The sequence below is a fragment of the Mixophyes fleayi genome, chromosome 2, assembly GCF_038048845.1.
Source record: "Mixophyes fleayi isolate aMixFle1 chromosome 2, aMixFle1.hap1, whole genome shotgun sequence".
Lineage (NCBI taxonomy): Eukaryota > Metazoa > Chordata > Amphibia > Anura > Limnodynastidae > Mixophyes > Mixophyes fleayi.
The window spans coordinates 166,757,279-166,783,795 of NC_134403.1; the positions used below are offsets into that span (position 1 = coordinate 166,757,279).

Consider the following 26,517-nt stretch of genomic DNA (forward strand, 5'->3'; position numbering starts at 1 on the left):
TAAAATTACATGTGGCATTTTGTGTCCAAGCTTCCTCAGTGGCATGGGTATTGTAAACTCAGACATCAATATGAACACATAGCCTACAGATCCCCCTCCTGCCTCAGAGGTGACATCTGAACAAACATTTTATTTACTTTATGGGGAAAATGTAGGAAAATAAAAATCAACTCCCTGTCACATTGTGTATTGTTGATCTTTTCAACAGAGCAGAAGAAAGGAGGAGATGGACATTCAGCAAACAGAATAATAAAAAAGGGAGGGGGATTGGGTACAGCCAGCTATGGGGTCTTTTATCAAGAGACCAGGTGTTCATGAAGTTACAAAAACAAGAAAGGAAAAATCAATAATTTCTTCTGCTGAATGATAATGACATACATGAATACATGGTTCTGTAATCACTGTTAGGAGCACTGCTACACAATGAGGAAAGGCGTGCTGGGGCAGCATGTTAATAGACAGGGGGGATTTATTAAATGTGATTTAATACATTTAACCATGCTACGGAAAACCAATTGCCCAATGTCACTGATAATGCTGCAGCATGTCAAGTTAAGTCTCAAGCAATCTGGATAAAAGACCACATACCTATATGAATAAGACTGTCATTCCTATGAATTTAGTCATGCAATTTTTATTATGAACATTGACAGTCTGCTGCACATCTCCAACCAATAGTTGCCTTCTCTCATGGTATGTCCAGCAGACTCCTGAGGTGGAAACCTCCAGGACTCCAGAGAGAGAGAGAGAGAGAGAGAGAGAGCAGGCAATTCTTATGAGTCATGTCATCAAACTCTTCTTCTCATACCTTGCCCACACATCCCTCTGAAGCAAAGTAATAAAAGTACGTATGTATGCTCAGATTAAATAAATGGGTGAAAAAGGACTCTAGAGTAAAGGACACTAAAACCAAGCTTGGCATATGTAAGGCCACAAACACGACAAAGCACTAGAAATTACTGTTCCAAATCTTTTTAAAGCCACTGCAATTTGTATTTGAAAAGCATAAATGAAACCAGAATATGTTTTCTTTCCATGATGCTCATTTAAACAGTAATTCTGCTATGTTTGCCCCAATAATTAATTGTGAGTGAAAGGTACTCCAAAGGGCACTGCAGTATACAATTTAATAGGCCAACGAGAGAGTGGACAAATTAACTTTTCAAGACTATTGGGAGGTATGTCTTGCTTACAATGAGGCAAGTGCACGCTGCTTTGCAAGGGTCTTTTTAGTGGAGTGAGTTTGTGATTGGACAATCGCTTCAGAAATGCTGGGCACGCCCCACATGGCATAGCTATGCCCACACATTTATGTGCATACTGGCTGGCACACCCCACATTGCATAGCCATGCCCATATTTATGTGCATACTGGCTGGCGCACATTGTCCCAATTTACTCCATGACAGTGTTAAGAGGCACGCTCTTTGGAATTTTGAAATACAGATGAATATAAAACACAGCTCACTACCCACACTATTTACTATTGCTGTATAGAGAATATAGGAGTCACATGAACAATAATGAATCAGTACATCTGCCTCACAGCACTGGGGTCATGAGTTCGATTCCCAACCATGGCCTTATCTGTGTGGAGTTTGTATGTTCTCCCTGTGTTTAGGTGGGTTTCCTCCGGGTGCTCCGGTTTCCTCCCACACTCCAAAAACATACTGGTAGGTTAATTGGCTGAAATCAAATTGACCCTAGTCTCTCCTGTCTGTCTGTGTGTTAGTGTGTGTCTATAGTAGGGAATTTAGACTGTAAGCTCCAATGGGGCAGGGACTGATGTGAATGAGTTCTCTGTACAGCGCTGCGGAATTAGTGGCGCTATATAAATAAATGATGATGATGATGATGATGATGATGATGAATCAGTATGTGTGGATAGGGGAGGGGATTAAGTTATCCATACAGTTCTCTACATTTTACCAAAATAACACTTTGGAAGGAAAGAGGTACTGGAGTATTTGAACCAAAAGAAATTGATTACATAAGGGATGTTGGGAGATCTATTGTTAAGTTATAGCTCCCACGACCCTCAGCCAGCAGAGAAACAGAGGAGACTCAAGGACTACATTGAATATCCGATAAAAAAGTGTCATGAAGCAATGTAAAAACAAATTTTAGATTTTGATTTAACAGGACTAAATTCTCTATATCCAATTTGCTTGGAAAACAAAAAAAAAGTTCCTTTGGGTTTCATTATCACCTCAATGCGAATGCCACCCACATTTATCTATCCTCTCCAGATCTTTTACCATCTGTGCTGGCCTTTGTTACTAAATGTCTGTCATTTCACTAGTGATGTCTTCTCACCACCTCAGACACAGTCTTTCAAAAAGTGAGCAGTGAATCCTTCAACCTGCCAAGAAAAACTAAAATTTTTGTAGTCAACAGGAAAATAAAACCTATCTTTCAAGCTTGTTTCCTAGGTGTTATCATTGACTAAAGCTGGGTACAGAAGAATTTTCCGACTCACGTGTTATCTACAACGATTGTACCTACGATCAGTCTGGCAATTCATACATACACACTGACACGATTTACCATCAGATCTATGCTTTTCATCTGGTCCTCTAGTCCGGAGAATGGTAGCACAATATTCATTCATTCTTGTCACACTGATTAAAACCGCCTTGTTATAACTATCTACATGTCCTATCGAATTTCGTTAGCTTCTGTGACTCTGAAACAAATATTCTGTCTCAGAATGAACAAAATAATTCCTTCTACAGCGCACTCTGCATTTATTCACTCTGACATTCATCACTAACATCGGCTGAAAAGAGCCCGACTCTGTAAACTCTATGGAGATCGTCAGCATGAGTGCATACACACTACATGATCGTTAGGTGATTGGTCGGAAAATATTGAACGATACAACCAACCAAATGAGGCGATAATCGTCTATTTGGGCAGACTTTCAACCATCGTGTCACTACAAACACTGGACCGACTTTCAAACGAGCGGTCGTATGTCGGCTGGTTGAGCCGATTATTGGACAAAAACCTTGTAGTGTATAACCAGCTTTAGAACTGTACTTTGTAACCCACATCCAATCGGTCTCTTAATCCTGTTACATACAACAAAGAAACTCCTGCAGAACATGCAACTATCTCCCACAAGGCCATACAAAAGCTTAAATTCATAGGTAATCTTAAGCTGTGACTATTGTGCTCTTACTGGTCTTTCCATAACCAGACTTTCATCCCTACAATACATTGAATGCAGCAGTTATGCAAATGTTTCTCTACTGCTCTGCCAATCCCTTGATTGCTTGTAGTTTACAGAATGTAACATAAAACACTTCTACTAATGCAAAAGGCCATTAACACTGCACCAACTTACATCTCTTCACTTATCTCAAAATACGCTTTTGCCCAAGATCTGCGTCTGTCACCCTCCCCCATTACTTGCTGCCATTTACAGTTACAGGACCTTTTTTCGAACTACGCCCGCTATGTGGAATTCTCTTCCTTGTACAACAGGTCTTTTCCCTCTCCCTTCAGACACCTCTTTAGGCAAACATATCAAATTCCTGAACCACCTTCTTAACCTCATTAGGCAATTCAACCCAATTACCACCGCTCTATACAGTTCATGCAAAGCTTACAGTTCTCTCTATTTAACCTACTGAACCCCAAACTAACAATGCTGTGTGACTGTAATATATATATATATATCTATATCCCATCAAGCACCTTTCCCACTGCATAATGGTCCAGCCAGATTACAATCTGCGGTACTTAACCTCCTAAATCGAAAACCCTTTTACCTGTATCTTGTTACCAGGGCCCTTTCACCACTTTGCCGTTTTTTTTTTTTTATCAAGTCTTGTTTTCTTAAATTACTTGTTCCCAGGCCAAATATAAAACGCTGCAAATATGCTTATATTACAGAAAGAAATGCTGTTAATTATACAATGTTCAGATCATGACCTACAGTGGATATATCTCATAATACAAAAACCTCCTAGATCATTTTTCCAAGCCAAATCCTCTAGATGATAAAAGCAAGAGGATACAATGCACAATCTGAATGTATTGTATTGGACACAGTACATGTCGCTAGAGCTTTAAGCAAAATGAAATGAAATTAAAGACATATTAATCCTTGACAGATAGAAAGACCATCAATGTGCATTAGTAAAAGAATTAATATCATTTTCTAGGATCTAAAACAATCACACATTGGATTAAATGAATCATCTCTAAGATGCAAACTGTTAATTTATCTTTTTGTGTCAGTGCCAGACTGCTAATATCTTATCATCTGTATTATACCAGGGTTCTTATCGTGTTCTCTGGATTATGACAGAACATTAAGAATATCATGGTCTTTATCCTGTTCTCTGTATTATACTACAGAATACTAAAAATTCCAGGGGTCCTTATGTTGTTCTCTGTACATGTATAATACTAAAAAAGACCAAATTCCTTATCCTGTTCCCTATATAGTGGTAGAACACTAAACTACTATGCACAGTCCTTAACCTGCTCTCTCTATTACAACAGAATATTATACATACTGGAGGGGGGGGGGGGTCCTTATCCTGTTTTATGTATTATTACAGAACACTCGAAAAAAATATGCATGTTCCTTACGTCGCTCAATGTAATATCAATTTATTTATATAGCACCCCTAATTCCGGAGCGCTGTACAGAGAACTAATTTACACTTCAATATGCAGATAGGTCGCTTGTGACTAGGGGGGGGGGGGGGGGGGTTCATGGTGGCAAAGTGGTTAGCACTTCTGCCATATGGCCTTATCTGTGAGGAGTTTGTATGTTCTCCCTGTGTTTGCGTGGGTTTCCTCCGGGTGCTCCGGTTTCCTCCCACATTCCAAACACATACTGGTAGGTTAATTGGCTGCTAACAAATTGACCCTAGTCTGTGCATCTGTCTGTCTGAGTGTGTGTTAGAGAATTTAGACTGTAAGCCCCAAGGGGCAGGGACTGATGTGAATGAGTTCTCTGTACAGTGCTGTGGAATTAGTGGCGCTATATAAATTATGATGATGATGAGAGAGGAGCAGGGAACCGTAGACAGAGTACAGTCAGGGGGTGTGCACATAAATGCAGATAGCACTTCACACTTTAGTGTGGCTTCTAAATTATAGAATTTGCACCCATCAATTCACATTACTTAACGGATATTTGGACTAAGGTAGGAAAGGATTTCTAAAGGGGTGAATAACAGGTATGTAGTTAATTTAATTTCAGTTACTTTAAATTAATTTTGTATTTAATAATATTTTTCTATTTATTGCAAAATGCAACTTTACATGGATAGTACAGGTTGAGAATCATTTATAACATCTAGTATATAAAAGAGATTTTGAGAAGCTTGCTCTAGCCAGTGGTTACCAACCACTCACTGAATATACATAATGTAGTATTTACAATACTCTGGAACAAAAGAAAAATCATTCTATAAAAGGTTCTTTCATTTATTGTTGCACAATGGCAAAGCCTACATTCTTTACGGCAATGTGCAAATAAATACTAGTTTGTGGTGATTTCAACTTCCCCCGATGAAAATAACATTAGGAAAGCCAGAACTAGGAATGCTTTTCAAGGGAAATTAGGCAATTGATAGATCAAGTAATAGAATCTTGAGTGTGTCAAGGAAAGATGTCATGTCTTTAATGGCTTTCCTACAAATCTGGAATTTGAAAAATTGGTTATAATAAATGAGACCACACACGTAAATGGTTAATCTGGTCTTATGTAGTGTGAATCTGCTCTATAATACTTGTTGTATGACAGTAATATGACACAGTAAATATGAAATCAAGAGACAGGCGGAAGAGTCTGCTTGCCATGAAGTAATAAATCTACAGCTATCCTGCCAGGGGGTAGACACATTTGCATTCCTTGTTTACTATGTTGCCTGGACAGATCTTTTATTAATATTAATGAATAGCCAGGAACAAAGGGCTCCTTTATTTTTAGCCAACTCTAATTGTGTAGTAATTACTCATCTACAAAACAAATGAGCCAATCTCGGGAGCCATGGAAACCAAAGCTAAGGGCTCTCACTGTAATACATTAACTAGCTATCATTTCTGCTAATTTTAGTCTGGAGTCTTTTCATGCAGGGATTGATAGAGGAAGGAAAACAATGCAGGCCTCTCATATACTGAATGAGATTATGAGTGTGTTTTGTCATAGCTGTGCACCCAGCAGACCTATAATATGCCCTTAAAGACTAATGGAATGTTATTATGTGCAGGTCAATTAAAGGCGATATTTGGTAAACGCACGCTAATTAAGAGATTGCAGAGCTCATTTAAAGATCTCTACACAGTCACCCATGACTTTATAACAGGGAAAAGTATTGCAAAACAGAAAACAAATAGGCTTAATGAAATAGAAGTATTATTCAATGGTATATATATATATATATATATATATATATATATATATATATATATATATATATATATATACACACACACACACAGACTATATCTCACTATTATCCAAGCACACTTGCGTGACATCTTCAAATTCATACAGAATTTACTATATTTCATTTTTCAGGTGCACCTGTCTACTCTATGATCATCTGTATTATGTTGACTCAACCCTCATTTATAAGGTTATTGAAAATGATAGTAAATCGCCTACATACTGTATAATGCTTTTCCATGCACAGGCATCTACAAGGTTTGTTTCTAATTTGAAACTGCTTAGAACAGGAAGCTCGGTGGGTGATGCTTAGCACTTATTTTTATTTAAACCTTGCATGTACTTAATTCTCAAATCAGGTTCTGACACCAATTACGTTTCAGGTGATTTAATATGGGGGACACACTTCCTCCTATTTCCACATTATTGATAGAGTCAGATTGGTTTCTACTTTACAGCCCAAGCAAATGACCTGTAAAACACCTAAAGCGGAGGTCAGTTCTGGCAGCGCAGCAGGTGATCATACATCCTGCAAGGCTACTGAAATTTTTATGGGACTTTGAGGCTGGTTATATCCCTTAAGGATTTAGAAAATACCTCCTACACAGTGCCAGAGCATAACGCACACGGAGGGGATGACTTCCATGCCATGCTAGGCTTTTCCTTTGAACAACTAGCTTTAAATAAAACAGTTTTGAATTTACTGAGGAACTAAAATGTCAAAGAATAAATGAAGTATGAATAGTGAATGAAATGCACCAGCAGTATAACAAACAGTCGTACGCAGTGGGTTAATGCCATAAAAGCAGGCAATGAAATAAAGCCATAGGGCAACTGAATTATATATTTGAGGATCTCACTTGTGAGTACACCAACAGTTTCTTTAATGCATAGTAACACTGCTAAATGAAACATTATTTTTTTTTATCTTACCATCAAACGAAAGCCAGTAATGATTTAAAGAAAAAATATATGTAAAAGGTCAACTGGAAGAAAAAGTAGGATATATACATTTTAGTATGCCCTGGGTTGAGTCTGATAGCCTCAAATGGAGGTATGTACCCCTGTCTTTGTAAGTGATACAATATTTACCAAGTCTTCAAAAGTAGGTGCACTTTGCTCTGATAATGATTCATAATGAAAATTCTACTTGATGTCATTTACAAAATGTAGATGTAAAACATCATACACCGAAAATGAGATTTGAGACAGCCCTGGTCACATCCCTGGACAAATCCTACAGTACCTCACTGTGCTAGAGGGTTGTGACCCACTTGCACACCACACAATCCACCCCATCCAGCAGCAAAAACGGCAGATCTTGAGGGTAGCCAAACAGGCTTAGCCCACTCAAGCAGGGACACTTTGTGGTATGAACATTTCCTCAGAAATGTGTATTGGATATAAAAAAAAAAACCTGCTGTTCTTATACACAAAATTCCTGGGGCAGATTTGTCTGTGCCCCAACTTGGCCATATCCATTTCAAGCAATTATACGCTTCTTTTCACCAATAAAAATAGCAACGTGGGCAGGTCAGCTTCAACTTCAAGTGACAAGCCCCGTGTGCCAACATTTTGGTCAGCAGCTAGTGACATTTTTGAGGAAAGCCTTAAAGATGGCCATGAATGAAATATATTAACACCTACCTTGCATTCTGCAGCCAGGCATGTGTAGCCTTCTTACATGACTGCTGCCTATTACTCTGGAGAAAAAAATAAATATATATATATATATATATATATATTTATATATTTATTTTCACTCAGTTAGGTGTTACATACAGTTTCACAAAGAGTAATGCAATTATCTAATTGTTACACATTTTATGGTTTTCTAGATGGAGACGTTAATAAGGATATTTTATTATTTCCATTAAATGCATTTTAAATATTACAAAATTTATTTAGCTGTAAAATAGTCAAATGCCTAGTACCAACACATCCTCAAGAAGTCTATTTTGTAAATACAAAATAGAAGGGCTGATGTACGGGTGAAGGGCTCCTTCACCCCTACATCAGGTGAAGAAGTTCGCTCCCTTATTCTTTCCTCTCCACCCTCTACCTGTCCTCTCGATCCATCCCCTCTCACCTCCTTCGCTCTCTCTCTCCTACTGCCTGCTCTTACCTCGCACACCTATTCAACCTATCACTCTCCTCTGGCGTAGTCCCATCCTCGTTCAAGCATGCTCTTATCTCCCCTATCCTCAAGAAACCCAACCTTGACCCCACCTCTCTTGCGAACTACCACCCTCTCTCTCTTCTCCCCTATGCCTCCAAACTACTTGAGCGGATTGTCTGCAGCCGCCTCACCTGTCACCTCTCTGACAACTCCCTCCTTGACCCACTCCAATCTGGCTACCGCCCCCTCCACTCCACCGAAACTGCCCTGGCTAAAGTCACTAATGACCTCCTTTCAGCCAAATCCAAAGGTCACTTCTCCATACTCATCCTCCTCGACCTCTCTGCAGCCTTTGACACCGTGGACCACCCCCTCCTGCTGAAAACTCTTCTTTTTCTTGGCCTCTCTGGTTCTGTCCATGCCTGGTTCACCTCATACCTGGATAACCGCTCCTTCTCTGTATCCACGTCTGGCTCTTCCTCCACCCCCTCCCCTCTCCCTGTAGGAGTCCCCAGGGCTCTGTTCTCGGCCCTCTACTCTTCTCGCTCTATACTTCCTCCCTTGGTGCTCTCATCTCCTCGTTTGGTCTTCAGTATCACCTTTACGCTGATGACATTCAGCTCTACATCTCTTCTCCTGATCTTTCCTCCTCCCTCCTCTCTCGTGTGACTGACTGCCTCTCAGCTATCTCTTCCTGGATGTCCTCACCCTTTCTTAAAATTAACATCTCAAAGACTGAACTTATTGTCTTTCCTCCGCCCAGACTCCAATCCCACCACGACCTCTCTATCGTTGTCAATAACTCCCACTATCTCCTCTGTCACCCAACTTCGCTGCCTGGGTGTCACTCTTGACTCCTCTCTCTCTTTTGCCCCCCACATTCAATCCCTCGCCCAAGCCTGTCGCTTCCAACTCCGTAACATTGTCCGCATCCGTCCCTTTCTCTCTCAGGATGCCACCAAAACCATCATCCATGCTCTCATCATCTCCCGCCTCGATTACTGCAACCTTCTCCTTACTGGCCTCCCCCACTCCCACCTTGCCCCCCTCCGCTCTATACTCAATGCGGCTGCAAGACTCATCTTCCTCTCACGCCGCTCCTCCTCCGCCTCTCCACTCTGTCTCGCCTTACACTGACTCCCCTTCCCCTACAGAATCCTTTTTAAACTCCTTACCACCACTTACAAGGCTCTCTCCCAGTCTACTGCCCCTTATATCTCTAGCCTCCTCTCCATTCACACTCCTGTCCGCTCCCTGCGCTCAGCCAATGATCGCCGCCTCTCCTCCACACTGATCACCTCTTCCCACTCTCGAATCCAAGTCTCTCTCCCAATCTGTGCTCCTTCAAACGGGCACTTAAAACTCACCTGTTCCTCAATGCCTACCAACCATCCATTTAACCTCTCATCTCTTCTGCTCATCCACCCTTGACCCCTCATCTCTCTCCCCTTTGATTCACTGGCTCCCTTTTGTGCCTGACTTTGTTTACCCTCCCTTAGGATGTAAGCTCGAATGAGCAGGGCCCTCTTCCCTCCAGTCTCCATACCTGTTCTTCTGCTCCGTCTCTACTGTATCTGCCCTCCCGGAGTTTCTGAAGTACTGGTACTGTGTGTTTATTGTTCTGTACTGTTCTACCCTGTATAGTCTACTGTATAGTCTACTGTTTGTACTATGTGCGGCGCTGCGGAAACCTTGTGGCGCCCTACAAATAAACGATAATAATAATAAATAGTTATTGTCATAGCTGACACATACATGGATGGCTACTTCTAAGATCTCTCCCCCGGGGGAGGGCGTGGTGACATTTTACATCACCATAGCCCCGCCCCCACTCTAAAAGCTAAAATTCACGGCATTTAATGGAGGGGGCGGAGCTTAATGGCACAATTAAGCCCCGCCCCCTCCATTCACTGCCGTTAATTCTAGCAAATTTTCGAGTTTTGCCTACTCTTCCGGGAGTCCGGTTGGACTTCCCGAAATTCAGGAGCCTCCCGGGAATTCCGGGAGAGTAGGCAGGTATGAGCTGACAACTATGATAACTATCCATGAGCAGTCCTGGATTATGAAGAATTGTCACTGAAAATGTTTAGCTCTGATTTTCAGTATTGGACAACTGCAGAATACAATTTTGTTCCAGCAATTCATTACAACTATTCATATTCTCTAGGCTTTATAAAAAATAGGATCACATAGGTGGCTTGCTCTGTCAAAATATATAGGGAAGTAATATGTGGTTTGGGCCATCTAATGAGTAGCTAGAAGCAATGTCATTAACTTACATATGTATGCAATATAAGGGTCAATATGTTCTGTGATAAATCAGAGTACAGAGTACTCCTGATGTACCTAGTATGTGTACTCTTCTTTGCGAGACTAACATATATATGTCTCCCAACATGAAAATTCACACTTTCATGAACATCTATCTATGCATCTCAGTAAATTTGGACTTGTATACAAATCCACAAATAAACAGAAGGTACTAAACAAAATAGTAATGCACCATTTGAAGGTATGTATAGGCTTCCTTGAAGTTATGAGTAACAAAATATTGTTTTGGGTATAACAAACAATGGGGGGAAAATAAAAGTGCACACTTGGCTACTGGCTAGTCTCTATGCATTGATGTATGAATACTTTTTGCTTCCTACAAGACAGTCTTTGATCAGTAAATAAATAACTGACTTGTTTTGTTATCCTGTTACTAAATAGCAATGATTGTTCAGCTTGTAATGCCAACAGTGTATGGTTTGAACGAGAATGCCTGAGAAGTACAGAATGAAGCACAATGGCAGAATGCATGCCAATGGAGAAATGGGTATTAAAATCCGAACATTCAGCAGCAACTCCATAGGTGTCCTATTCTGACTGCTCTCACATGAAAAAGCAGGTTTCCACAGTAATGAAAACCTGTTGTGTAAAATCACTTTATATTTATGAAAATAAAGGAGTGGGGCAACATCATGTTACAATAATTTTGCAAAATATTGGGGTTTCTTATAGACATTGTAAACCCAGCTAAGGAATATACACATGCACAAAAGAGATATGTAATGTAGCCATGAAAGTTCACAACTTTCTACTACCTTACTCTGCAATCCAATTCTTCATTTACAAAAGCACTGAAACCTAACGACTGAAGACAGAAGAACCTTTGTGCACCTAATTGTCAGGTGTCATTGGGATGGCACAGTCCTCCTTATAAGATATGATATATCAAGAATGAGTGCAAGCCAAGCAGTGCAGGTGACACAATTTTGGGAAAAAGGAATAGTTAAATGTCACCTACTGATGTGAAATAAGTGAATGGCGAAAGACATTTCAACATAATTCTCAGAGGTACAATTACCGCACTTACTTGTGTACAAAAGGAAATTAAGATGTGAGAGCACAGGTAGAACTGCCAAACCTATTGAATTACTTGAGTCCAAGCACAAGCAGTTAAAGCAACACCTGAACCTATGGACTTACAAGCTGCCAAAACTAAATGTACGTCAAACTGTCACTTCAATCTTGTGCAACATCCGGGTCACACTGCCATTCTGGGTACAGGTGGGTGCAATCATTCCCAGGAATTACAGTTATATGAATAAAAGCAAAAAATTTTGAGCAGGTTCTACTAAGCTGCCTCCAAATGACTGACCAATCACATTGCAGGAACCAAAGTTTCTGCTGACTGCTTCATGTGTCTACAAGGATAAAATATAGGGCTGTAATTATTCATGTTATAGGTAACAGGCTATTTCAACACAAATGCATTGAGAGTTCAGGTTTCTTGGAAAGCTAGGTTCCGAAACTCTTGCTCTGACACATGTAACGTTAAAAATGCCTACAATTTGAATGTCGGTATAGCGTACCACTGTATACTAGCCCACTTTGACCACTGTGTATTATGTATGTATGTATGTATATATAAATATATACATAGATAGAGATATATATATATATATATATATATATATATATATATATATATATATATATATATATATATGTATACACACACACACACACACATAAATACATACAGACATATACACATACATACACACATGCTATTTCCACCTGCTGAGACACATCATGGGCATGGCATGATATCTTATCATATGAAGGCACTAGCATTTTGTTAGAATCAGGACTTAAATGAATTTCAGATACTTGAGTTGATTCTAATTGTTGCCAAAAAAAATAAAACAATTTGCTGTGCACTCAATCAAGAATTTAGAATGAATTCATCAGTGATTTGAAAAGTGCTGGATTTACTCATACTTCTAAATATGAGGGTGAGCACTTGGTCATGAATGCCGCAACATCAGAGTTACAGTCTTTGAGCTGACGCACAATGGTGATGCAATCCAATGCTGTGACTGCTTCACATCGTGAATGTGCCCACTATTACACTGGTGATCCTGGTAACACTATTTGGCAGTTTGTGTTCCTACTCTAAATGGACATACTGAAAATGTTTCCCCCCACTGATACATATCTTTATTGCCTCTTGCAGTAATGGGGCACGCTATGGGGTAGGTTTCTGTGTTCATTAGCCTTTCTATGGTTCTTGAAAGGCTGTTCTGAGACTGTGAAAATCTAATGTGCTTTTGTTGCATGTTCTACCATTGATATATTGGTGTGTTTACAGCTGTTTGTTCTTCTACCACACACAGACGTCCTGATGTGCTTAAAGATCATTTGAATTAGCTCAAAATGGTACGAAGTTAACCCTCTATTGCATTTATCTAGTAATACAATAATGTATGGACAAAAAATGACAGAGAAGTTTCTTGTGCATACATTGTTATAAGCCCTCACGCTAAGTTGTAGGATCGTTAGTTCTGTGAACAGAGACCAGATAGCAGCATGTTCCAGGTTAACAGAATGAGCTGTGTCAACACTGAAAAGTTACAAGTGTTTGTGTGTTAATTCACAGTGCTATAAATGTGGCTATTGGCAAGTTGATGAATACGCTGCAATTATGCTTCATTTGTTCTGTTAAACCAGAGACAAATGTACTCACAGGTCGAACCAACACACTGGTTCAATGTTAATTTGTAACAATAATATATCAAATTGTTGTTGTGCCCAACACCAACTAAGTAATGCATTTCCTACATGGACTGCTACTGAAGTACACTAAATACAGGACAATGCATGCACTGAGTGCAGTACAAAAGACATATCCGTTCTGGCAAGCAAGGAAGTGGTATACTATGTACAAAGTGGGACAGTGGTGCTTCTAATGCTTTCTACTACTCAAACCATTGCTGCAAGTCAACTAGACACACACAAAGTAGATGAACAAAATAAAGTATGTGTTGTTTAAAGACTTTCAGACCGTCTAATGAGTTCTTTTGTTTCAACAAGCAAAACATGCAGTCAGCTGGTACTAACAGGAAGCTGGACACGGAAAGAGGGGTAATTATAAGGTGTGCACAAACCTTCCTGCTGAGCGTGCTCAAAAGAGTTTTTGAGAGGAGGTGTGCAGGTCCCAGTATAAGAGAGGCTGGAAGCAATGCCTCAGAGACACTCTCTCTCTCACAGCAGCCTTAACCAGGCAAGAGAGAAACAACAGAAACTTAATTGCTCACAGTCACCGTCCAGCATTGAAGCTTATTGTTACTGGCTAATCAGGCCAGCAAGTAGAAAGTGCAGCACATGGGCATAGAAGCACTCCTTGCAGGCAGAACACTGCATGCATCAATCGCTGAATTACTCTCATCTTCTATCATTTCAAATTCAACAGTTAAAGGGTTTAGATTCCCATAATATTGAAAAATCAATTAGAGATATGGGCCATAACAGATAATGCCATCTCATCTTTTACAGTGCTGTGCAACACGAAGGGCAAAGCAGATGTTGTATATAGAAACTACTTATTGAAAACATCAACATATTCAAGCCACTGCAAGGTGTAAATTTGGAAAATCTGGCTTATGGTTTGTTCCCAGTGCCTGTGGACACCCAACTGCTCTTTCTACCTGCCAAAGCCCAAGGGCTGGCATTCAATTTATGTTAAACATGATTTTTTTTTTAAGCATAACACAAACCTTAAAAATTGTGAAAAAAAAAAAATAGTAGTGAAAAAGTAAATTGGAAAAACATTCATATTCTTTAAAAACTAAAGCACAAAGTTAGTACCATGCTGGGGCTTCTATGGTGTACATTCCTTAGACATGACAAGGAAAGCAAAGAAGATAATAAAATGGTAGAAATGATGGGCAGCTCTTAGTCACCGGTAACAAAGCAGCCCTCCCATCATGTCTATATTATACAAACATTAGAATCCTTTGCAGCCTCCAAGCAGCACCAGTTTGCATGGAATGGAGGTTATGTTGTGCTTTGTCATTTGAATTATTTAGGGATGATTGCAGCTAAATAGTACATCTTAATCAAACACCTCCCAACTAGCAGAACTGTTGGGGTTTCCCTGTCAGGGTGCCCAGGGAAGTACCTCACCAACGCAGCAGTGTCTTCCACCAATGTTGCCAAACTGGGAGATTTCAAACCCAAACAGTGCTGTGTTCATTTCTAACACAGAAGCAGGGAGCAACAGATCTGTGCAAACAGTACCTGGGTCAGGTGTTTGCAACTCCCTCTCCTGTCAATGTGGGAGGAGAATCTGATGCAGCACTGGCAGGAGTGAGCTCTCCTGAACTGCACAGGTCCCTGGCATGGAACCACCATCGTTTTGCAAGTTGGAGGTATGAGAGTTAATGAGTAAAAAGTACTACTTGGCTGGAATTGTCCTTTAAGAACTTTGAACTGTTAGCATAGAACAAAATCCTGTGTTTAGAAAGAACACATTGGTGGGGAAAAAGAAAATTTAAAGAGAAGTTAAAAAAAAAAAAAAAAAAATGTTACAGAGAGTTCTCTCTCCTGTCAAATATAATAGCACTCTCACCTCTGGGTCTTCTCATTATGGTGTCACTATCATCTCAGGAACTAGTTGCAGAAGAGAGCTGTCAACAATTTTAACTCTGGCCTTCAGCGAACACCAGGAGGTTGACTCATTGCAACATATAGCCCAGAAAACTACACAATTCCATGTGTACAATTGCTACTGCCTGGTGTTCACTATCTAGATATATCAGTAGCTTCTGCTCAGTCATGGACTTAGTGAGTTGGTCGCCATCTTGAAAACATAACAGTTCAGCTTTACCTTGTGTATCAGCAAAATATATATATATATATATGTATAAAAGATAACAATAAAACCTCTGTGATGTCTCCTCATGTAATACAATATATTAATGCAAACAAATATTTACTGTGCAGCATTTCATAATGGAGCCTTGCTGAGGTAATTTTTCTGGGTAAGGAGAGTCAAATGTAGCTAAAAGGTATATTACCTATGTGATTGATTTTGTGCTTTTAATGTACAAATGTCTTTATATACCAACATTCAGTGTATCAAGCATAAACAGCAGTTTAATAAGCTGCTTATCTCAAGAAAAGGTGCAGAACTTTTAGTTTACACTACACAGTGAATAAAGAAACCTGCAGGAAACACCGTGATAATTATCCCTAAAGAAAGAGTGTTGCTGGTAAAACACAGACTATGAAGGAGAATGGCTTTGTGTGTGGTAAATGTACATACAGGAAGAAATCCACCTTTTTGCAAAGCTAGTGTGGAATTAAAAGTGTTTAGATGCAGACAGTGACAGGGAACAGATCACATGCAAACAAAATAATTGCATTTGCCAAAGAACAGTGAATAGGACAAGGAGGAAGGATGTAAGGCACAGAAAGAAGGGGAGACATATTTGTCTTTATTACTGAGAACGCTGGTAGAGCATTGGCAAAGTTTCAAATGCAAAATATGTATTGACGTCTTCACTACGCAGAAAGGCTTTTACAGGATAAGTAGACAGGGCTAATCACCAGCAATATAAACAGCAGAAAGAAAGACTTCTAGCATTAAAGAGGAACTCCAGCTTTATATATATTCTTAAAGAGTAATCAGGATATATACTTCAGGAATGTGTGGCTTATTATCTTTTTAATCCATGTTCAGCCCTTGGGATCTTTATCTAGTATTTTTGGTCTTGTAGGATGTCTATAACTGTAAGTTTTAAATGACTTTGGCAAATATGATCTAAAGAGTGTAATACTGTGAGGCACGCTGAACCTCCCCACCCCCGCACCCATTTTCTCCTCTGTACCCTGTCCTCTATTATCATTCTCAAGAAAATAATAAAAAGTTCTTTAAAAAAAAAAAAAAAAAACACACACACACACATATATATACACATTATATATATATATATATATATATATATATACACACATATACATATATATATATACACATATACATATATATATATATATATATATATATATATACACACACACAGTGCTTTTTTTTCGTAGGACTCACCAGGGCGGAGTTCCGACACCTTTTTCTTTTTCCAACCGATTTTCCAAGTTTTAAAAGTAACTTGAACATATGATATTTGGTCCACGTGGACTTGATTCACACTGTCAAGCGTAGCAGGTTGACGGCAAAATCATTAAAACGAACACTTCCAGAAATTTTGGTTCCCTTCCTCAGCCCAATCACTCACTAATGAAGAGTGACAAGCTAGGTGCCCGCTTTCCTAGATAAAGGAATTAACCTTGTCATAGGTTGTCAAACGATTTTGCTTGCCAATATCCATAAAGCCACGGCGATCTCACAGGGGTGTCATGGCCGGCGATAAGTGGGGTAAAGAGGTAGGGGTGCAAGCCTGAGAGGTGCTCCTCTCCGCCTGCCATCCGCACTTGTCCTCCGGAGGGCCAAACATAACAAAATGTACCAGTACGAGGGCAGCGGCAACCGGCACTCTCCTCCCTTCACATTGACTGTCGGGCATGACATCATCACGTCCGACATTTTTAGTGAGGAGTGGCGCAGAGTAGCCTGAACTTGTAGAAAAGGAGACAGAAGAAAAAAAGAGAAGAAATCAGAAGGAAGATGGTTAAGTGAAAGTAAGTAAAGGAACAGAGGGGCAGCACTGAGATGAAAGGGGCAGTGTGATAAAGTAACAGTGTAATAAAAGGAAAACTGGTGAAGGGGCACAGTGCGACGGTGAAGGGGCACAGTGCGACGGTGAAGGGGCACAGTGCGACGGTGAAGGGGCACAGTGCGACGGTGAAGGGGCACAGTGCGACGGTGAAGGGGCCTAAAAATTTGTTACGGTATTTTGACCCAAATACTTAAAAAACTGCACTACTACTTTGTAATTATTTTGGTTTAGGGGTGCCTTGAAAAAATTATGGAGACCATAAGGGTGCCTCGAACTGAGAAAGTTTGGGAAGCAGAGCCTAAAGGAATGCCTTCCTAAAGGTGTGTGGCTCGAGCCCCTCTCCCTTATATATGGGGGATGGTTTTGATATTTCTTATACCTGTAGATATATGCCTATATATATATATGTATATAATGTATGGATTATGAAAAATAAAATGCTCACTTAGATTTCCCAGTGGGATCCAGAAGGGCTTGGCACTGTTAGACCCAGGGAATGATGGAGTCTGTGGACTCAATGAGCTGTATGCATTGATTGTAATATGTATACGGTGTTCCTGTTCACAGCCAAAGTTCTCATGTACTCTGTAGAAATGCCAGCTATCCCTGTATGCCTGTGACCTGTCAAGAAAATCTTAATAATCTACCTTTTTTGCTTCTGTTCTCATATATTAAACTTATATCTCAGTTCTTTGGGAATAGCTACTAGGATTATTGACCCAGTTTACCTGAGCAGTAGAAATAACTATCTAAATGGCCCTGCACAGTGTTAAATCAAGCGGTGGTGGCAATTCCTGTTATTCTGTTGGGGTACTGTTGCAGACTATTAATCTTTAAATCAGAGAGACCACAGAAAGTCTGAAACCCTGCCTTTGTGTCTGGTACAGTCACATGATAATGTAATATGTCCAGGGCCAGATTAAGGGAATGGAGGCCCCTGGGCTAAGGGAGACTCCATTCCCCCGTGAGGCCCCCAATGTGAGCCGCCCCCATGAGGCCCCCCCCAAGCGCAATCCTGTCACTGCAGTCCTCCTTCCGCGGCGCACTGTAAGCTCCTTACTGAGGAGATCTCGCGAGAGTGAGACTCAGTCTTACTGTCGCGAGATCTCATCAATAAGCAGATTACTGAGCGCCGGGGACAGATGACTGCAGTGAAAGTGCTCAGCAGCATTGATCGGGCCTCTGCCCCCGGACCGATCAATAATGCTGCTAAGGACTTTGAAGGGCCCCCTGGATGCCCGAGGCCCCTGGGCTGTAGACCAGTTAGACCTCGGGTTAATCCGGCCCTGAATATGTCACATGTTTAGCAATAATTGCAGAACATAGGAAGTAATAGGTGTCATATTGTACAAGCCTTAAGATACAAGGATGACCTGATACTGAAAATATGAGCGACTTAATCATGCAATAACTTCCTTTCAATTAAATAATGGTATGACAAGGCTCCTTTTGATCTATGACAAAAAACACTAGCCACCAGCAAATGAATCAGAATTGTACACTAGCTATCAGAAAAAGGACTCAAACTTTTAAGGCATGTTACGCTAGGGTATTTGTGCATATTGCACTGAAGTTGGTGATCCCAGAATCTCCTGATTTTTTAAACTGCATATGCACATACAAGTGTATGCATTGATCAGATCAGTTCAATGCAGTTGTCTTTTTGTATGTGCTGTATCTTTGCACTACGGTGAGCTATAAAGTTCACATAAAATATCAAACATCTCATATATGTTCAATATTATATGTAAAACATTTAAATTTCCAACATCCCATGAGCTGAGTGATTACTGTGAATTAACACAGTAAGGTAAGGTACATATTAGAATGAGTACAGCATGTCTGTGTATGATATATTCCACCAGAACAGAAAAGAAAATGTTTGTGTTGGTTATATGAGTATTGTGCTAATTATACATTATTACTGCCCTGGATAAAACCACAGCCCCTTTTAGATTAAACATACCTGTTTGACCAAGTTACACCCCTCTTTTGCACAGACGGTAATCAAAATTATATTCGTTACTTAGTAATGCCACACTATAACAAATATAAATTATATATATATTTTATAGATATACATCCCGTGTTAAATGATGGTATGTTGCTTTAAAGTGGAAACAATTTAGGGCCTTAATGGATGCTCACAGCAAGTGGAGAGTTTAAGATGTGCAATCATAAGGGGAGGAGAAAACAGAGAATATAAAATGGGAGGGGTGTGCATGGGTGTGTGCGGAAGTGGGGGGTGATAAAATAATATCCCTGCACTAGTACTCCCTGGTGTCTGTGGCTGCCACTGGCAGGATAAAATATGACAATACAAACCAAATGGACTGGAGTTCCCATTTAATGACCATCTTTACTTTCAACCTGGAAAAACCACACTAAATGGAAGGGCACTAGGATATCTTACTGCAAAATATTGAAACATTATGAAATTGCAGATTCTTTTAATCTAAGTTCTATTTCTAATAATTAGTTTGAGTCTGGCCTGGCATTATTTTATAGGACTGTTGGACAGATATGAGAGATTAGAGATATTCAGTGTACATATGGTACATTTGTATACAGATCTACTATACCTTGAAAGGAAATAGGCTAACTTTGCTGTGCAAACAGCTTAATCACAAAATGTAATCCAATGAAAATAAACATATGAATAGCCATTCTAAAACTGGATGGGCAGTTTTAAATTAGGGATGAAAAATTGTTTAATGTGTTTTCTTTGTTAACTTTATTTTATGTATAACTTTAATAACCACATGAAGAAATGGGTCAAAGAAACAGCTTGTGTGTCTATTCCAATAATTTTTTATTTAATAATAAAGTATAAAGCTATTAAATGAATATATTGATTATAAAAAGAGATGTTGCTACTCCTGAGGATAATAACACTAATTTACCTGAGCGAGAACGACTTGCAAATAAAAATGGATACTTTACCCTTAACTACTTACAAAAGAAATAAACAGCCAAGGTCAGCAATAGGCACATACAAATAGCGCAACCATGCAATCTTCTAACTAGATATATCCTGTACCCCCACTCAGTTAACAAGCCCTCCTACCTGATCCTCTAGCTGCCGCCACCGCTGCTGCTGCTACTGGTCCATAGGCCGCTGCCGCAGGAAAACCTGTCCAGAAAGAGAAGCAGAAAGACTATAGAACAACAGCTAATAGCTTGTTCCATCACTACATTGCGTGTCTTTGTTTAACGTGTCTTCATCTTGTGAGCGTCTGCTTTAAGGTGCAACCCTGACTAGATACCAAAAAGATATTTTCCCATAAATGTTTAGTTTCATAGGATAGGCCAATATAATAAAGTATGCCTTTTACCATGATCTTTGCTGGCCTACATATTAAAGATTTGACCAGCTGTGATCAGGTCTCCTCTGGATGGATTGTATAATGTATTTTATCTGTAAAGTGAAAACATCAATCAATGCATTAAAATAGAATTGAACAAAACCTAAAACTGACCACCTCACTGTCCCTTGCTTTACAGACTGCTTGTAATTTCCTAATTAATGATGTCAGATGATGCATTCAGAGTAGACAATCACCCAATCCGTTATAGCAGACAGGTGATAACTCGCCTGCCTACTGTGTGCAGCTTTTCCTATGTGAGCATACATCTGTTAGGAGCGGACATATGCTTGTTTTTATCTTATTTTATTTGTAGCATGTTTGCATTACAATCACAATGGTAAATAGATTTGATTTCAAATTGATATTGCTTGGATCATGGAACTTTCTGAGTTAGTGGTTTTACAAAGCGAGAGACATTGCAACCACTTGATTTCAAAATAAATTTAATTGGTTTAAAAATACAAGTTTATTTTCGTACATTGTTTGTTAAATATAAGCTGTTAGAAAATATATATAACAATTCTTTTTACATTTTACAGCTTCCAGATGAAGGACTTTACTTTGCATGGCTAAAAGATGAAAAAAATTAAATAAATCCGGCGAAACAGTAACTGCAACTGGAGACATTCCACATCCTGAATAAACAGGCAGCTGCGGAGAAAGCCGTTCTTAGGTGAATGGAGCTGCAAGGACGTAAGCAGCAGCCGGGCTTCATTTCCCATTCTATTCTTTGTTACAAGAAAAGAATGCAAAATACGAAGCAAACTCATATTGTAATTGTAATCTGGCCCATGCATTTTTTTTATTTTATTTTATATTTTACCTTTTCAACGACTGTTATAGTTATTTGAATTAAAAAAAAAACAACAAAAAAAACTCATCAACATAAAAACAAAAACGAATCTGACCAAAATTGACTCTGTTCTTTTGGTTATGCACCACAAACGAAATTATTTTTGGATCGAATATGATTATTCGGAGACCTATGATTACTGCGAATATGGGTTCTCTTCTATATCTGTAGTAAATGTGTACCAGGCATGACAATCAGAATTCATTAGACCGATAATAAACATAACTGGAAACACATCTATGAAGTCTGCATGCAAACTATACACAAATAAATGAAAAATCAACTACATCTATCTACCTTTACTATAAGAATTACACAAGACATCTATGATACTATTGCTAAACTACTGGAAATCAATTAAATAAGACATACTTGCATTTAAATAGGGTAAAAGTGCTGTTAATAAAGAAAAAACATTTCTAAGTCAATACACGCATTCATTAGCATTAAGAATATTCAGCACGACAATCTAGGATGACAATGCAATTTAAGCTGAAACTGTTCTAAACGTATTTTATTCGTTTTGTCAGAAGCAACATTCTGAAAATGACTTGTATGCATAACAATGTAGTCATTAACCCTTGCGAACATCAGCATTATTTCTTCCAGTCCTTTATGCGCTGGGGACATTAATTGCTATTTTAAGTGGGGTGTTTACATAGATAGCACTTTAAAGAAAACAGATGATGAACCATGGACAGAGCAGAGCAATCTGTGTTCAGGCGCCATGATCCATTTATATACACGTGTACCACCACTGATCCCTATGCATAGCTCAGTTTGCGTTCCTTTCACCATGAACTGAAAGCAGTGTAGCAAGGAAGGAAGCAATAACACGTGCATATGAACACTTTATCAGAGTTCTCCTCTTTATTGAATAGACCTCTATGGTGTATATTGACCTCCAAAATCTGCCTATAAACGATTCTTTCAAATTCATGTGATTTTGATACATTTAAAGAAAAAAAAAATATATAAGATTTTTTCCATTCAGTACAATAGTTTTCACTATGATACAGGGATCCCATGCTAAGCTGTCTGCTGCTGGGGCTCGTTGAGGATTTGGGGGTGGTGCATGTAGCCCGATTTTTTATTACCTGAGCTTTTCTAATTCATCTTATTGTCCCATTAATTTCAATGAAGTTTCCAGCATGTATGCTACATGTATAAACCCCACTGAAATGAATGGGTCCATTGTTGTGAATAGGGAAAGTTCTGTACATGCATAAAAGCTTTTGTTTTTCATCTTACTGCTTTTGGAAGCAGCCTGGAGTGTTTCAAACCGGTGAAACATTTTTTTTTTTGCGATCTGCACGGCAATTTGCTAAACTGATCCTTCATAGATTTTCTAGAAAACTGGTCAATTATAGGTCTCATTAATAGATTTAGCAATTGGCCAATGAACCTGTAAATGATTAACATGACTGATTTAAAGTAGAACTTTTAAGTCCTGCATATTACCATAACTGTGATTACATTTTCTGATTTACATGCATTTCCAATACATAAGAAAATGGCAACAATAACTGCAAATGTCACTATTTCAATAACTATTCTTTCTTTGAACTCTCCATAAGAAAGCAGGCTAGAATGTGTTGCTTAACGTCCACTAGTCCTACTGTTTGTTCAACTAATAGATAAAAGTGTTGTATTATAGCCATAGAACAAAATAGCACTCGGTATCTAGGCAAGAGCAACACAACAAAAGGGGAGCCTGTTTCCACAGAAGGCTGCTCAAGAAATATGTAGCAAACATAACTGGGAAAGAAATATATTATATTTATCCTCCATTTAAGAAAAAGAACTGAATGGGATCAAGCTTTTGACAGTTTCCATGAAGCAGAATGTACAATGCAAAAGAATGATTTTCATAGCTGCTATGTAATGAAGGCAACTTGAAGAGCAGGGATAAAAGAAGTTAAACACCCATGTGGAGTGTACTTCTCTAAATGTACAGCAAGTTCACAACGATGGAAAGCTTAATCATCAAGTACTGTATAAACAAACTATACGAAGGAACTAATGCATCACATAAATATGTATTTCATTTTGAGAATAATACTATCAGCAGGTGTAATGTGAAAATAGTTAAGTAACTTTATAAGAGAAACACTATAAATCCTAGTCCAATGTAGAGTTCTGTGCAAAACAGATCTGGAGGATACCACTTATCTTTGGACTGAAACATGGCTTCATGACAAAGTACTAGAGTACTCCATCTTGAATGTAACTTTGGAGTGCTATAAACTTATGTACTATATCCGCACCTTTCTGACATTTCTTAATGAACTAGTAATTGGAAATAAAAATGGGTTTTGGTTACGTGAGGTAGTTTAATCAGTACATGTCTTTTCTTTAAAGAACATGGTCTACACTACTTTGGGTAGATAAAATCGAATAAAGAAAATATGAAATGATGCTTTTTGCAATGCAAGAATAGCGATTAGTAACAACTCAACAGAAAGCAATGGCAAGCAAGCCATCACTAGACTAAAGCACATCCTGACTTTAAAGGCAATCAGATACATTCTGCAAATCAAGCCTGTTAATTAGTCATTATAATTATAGATAGCACCTCTTGTAAGAAAGGCATCTAATCCAGTTTTAAATCAATTTAGTGATCTCTTGACAGGGAATTCCACAGCCTGGCTACCTTTACAGTTATCAACGCCTTTCTTTTCAACAATTTTATTGAAGAAGTTCAGATACATATAACACAAAAGTATACACCAAGTATTAATAACCAATTTCAGGTATAATTAACATACATCTACTGATATGATATCACAGGTGTTACATGAAGAGTATGACAGTATTGAATTTTGTTCATGATTCCCAACAATCAATGTGAGCATGAGAGAGCCCATCGTGGTCAGGCAGTGAAATATAACAAAGTTAGAATAGGATTATAACAAGATGTTAATGCATATCAAGTAGGAGAGAATGAGTAAATAGCTCAGCTCTCCTTATCCTATACACATATAACCACAGATATCCAAGGTGCGGAGAGACCAGAGAGAGGGCACAGAGAGACTGGGGGATCCTGGAAAAACACTAAAGTTTCGCACCAAATTGTTTGGCTAAAGCAATCACAGGGTTTTACTCATAAGGGAACGGGTAGTATATGAATATAGCTTTCCCAGATTTCAAAGAACTTATGGGTTAATGTGCTCTTCTGAAGAGACGCCTCTAACCAATCCATCGCAGGAGAAAGAACATTTTTCCTTTAAACAAGTTAAGCGTAGGAGGAAAGTTCTGTATCCACAGGTGGAGAACGGATTTCCAGGCTGCGGCAGAGATTGCCATAAGCACTCTTCAGTGATCCGCGTGTCAGGGGGTAATATACCTAGGATTGCCCACTCAGGAGTGAGCAATTCACCAAATTTGTCATTGCAAACCTTCACACGCGGGTCTAGAAGGCCTTAATTACGGGGAAAGCCCACAAACAGTGGTATAAGTCTGCTTGGTATTCTCCACATTTAGGGAATCTAGAGTTGGCAGAGACCAATAATATTCCTGCCGTGGGGTTAGGTAGCCCCTGTAAAAGATATTGAGGAACATTTTGGCATATGTGGAAGCCAGGAAAAGTTTAATCGAGGTAGCCAATGCCTTCAACAAGAGCTCCTCTGTCAATTGAAGAAAATAGCTCAACCACCTACCCAATCCCAAGTTAACCTTAGTGTGATTACTATTATTATCTTTAATTTATAAAGTGCCACAAAGGGTCTGCAGCGCCGTACATGACATATACAGAAAACAGTGAGCCATAACACAACAGGAAACAGGAAGAACAAAAAATGAACAAAAATATATACACACAGACACAGGTAACATGGTAGTGCAAATCAAATATTTCTGGGATAATGCGTGAAAGTGATGGTAGAAATCAGCGAGAAGTAGACCGAAGCTTAAGAAAATAGGGCTAGGGAAGCCGGCCAAGAGGTACAGAGGGTGATGGAATAGTAGAAGGAACACACAAGGAAAGAGGGCCCTGCTCCTGAGAGCTTATAGCCTTAAGGGAAGGGGGAGACACAACTAGGGTCGGACTAACTGGGGAGAGAGTCGGGACAAGGGAGTTAGGAGGAGGACTGATTGACTTGAATAAAGTCAAACATAGTCCTCAGTTCCAAGAAATTGCTCCTTTTTTAGAGGGGATGGCTAACAATAGGGTATCATGCAGGTTGTCCTAATTAACTGAGAAGAGGGAGATCACCTCTCATGTGTAGTATTGAGCTTGGATGAAAGATATGCCACATGGGCCTAAAAAGGGAAATAACTTCAGCGCCCTAATGTGGTGGTGTTTTTTTCTTATCTACTAACTGCCCAACTGTCCGCAGTCCATCGCTCTCCTACATGGTGAAGGGGCGGGTCGCCATGTCATTTTGGAAATCAGGGTTCTTAACAAAAGGTAAATGTATGGATTTATAAGCGTTTAAATAAAACTTGTGTTGTAATATGTGCCAAATTTTCCTGACAGAGAGGACAAAGCGGTTTTCCTGTACATGGGTGGTATCAATACCTTCCTATGGAGGTGACAATGCTTTTCCTCCAGTCACGGTGAATGTTTTATTTTCATCATTTGTGTGTACATTGACTTGTTTACATATTAGTTGTAAACTTATCAAAAGTGTCCAGCTTTTAACTCCTTTTTATTCCCTTTATAATTTCAACGTTTTCTTAAGTTCTCCTGTGTCTTTCTTATATATATGTGCCAAAACTGTACCCTGTATTCTAGATGAGTAAAGGATTCTTCACAGT

The 26,517-nt window shown here is 39.1% G+C and overlaps 1 protein-coding gene across 7 annotated transcripts in view; it reads right to left on the bottom strand.

The window, feature by feature from the left end:
• MSI2 (musashi RNA binding protein 2) overlaps positions 1 to 26,517 on the bottom strand; it is a 474,426-nt gene that overhangs the window by 39,269 nt on the left and 408,640 nt on the right. For 5 of the 7 annotated variants that reach the window (XR_012688009.1, XM_075194929.1, XM_075194928.1 and 2 more), the window contains one exon: positions 20,606 to 20,671. The exons of the other annotated variants lie outside the window; for them this stretch is intronic. Coding sequence is in view for 4 of the 5 variants with exons in the window: in XM_075194929.1 (XP_075051030.1) it covers positions 20,606 to 20,671 (66 nt within the window). In the remaining variant the exon portion in view is untranslated. The remainder of the gene's footprint in view (positions 1 to 20,605; positions 20,672 to 26,517) is intronic. 7 annotated transcript variants of the gene reach the window in all.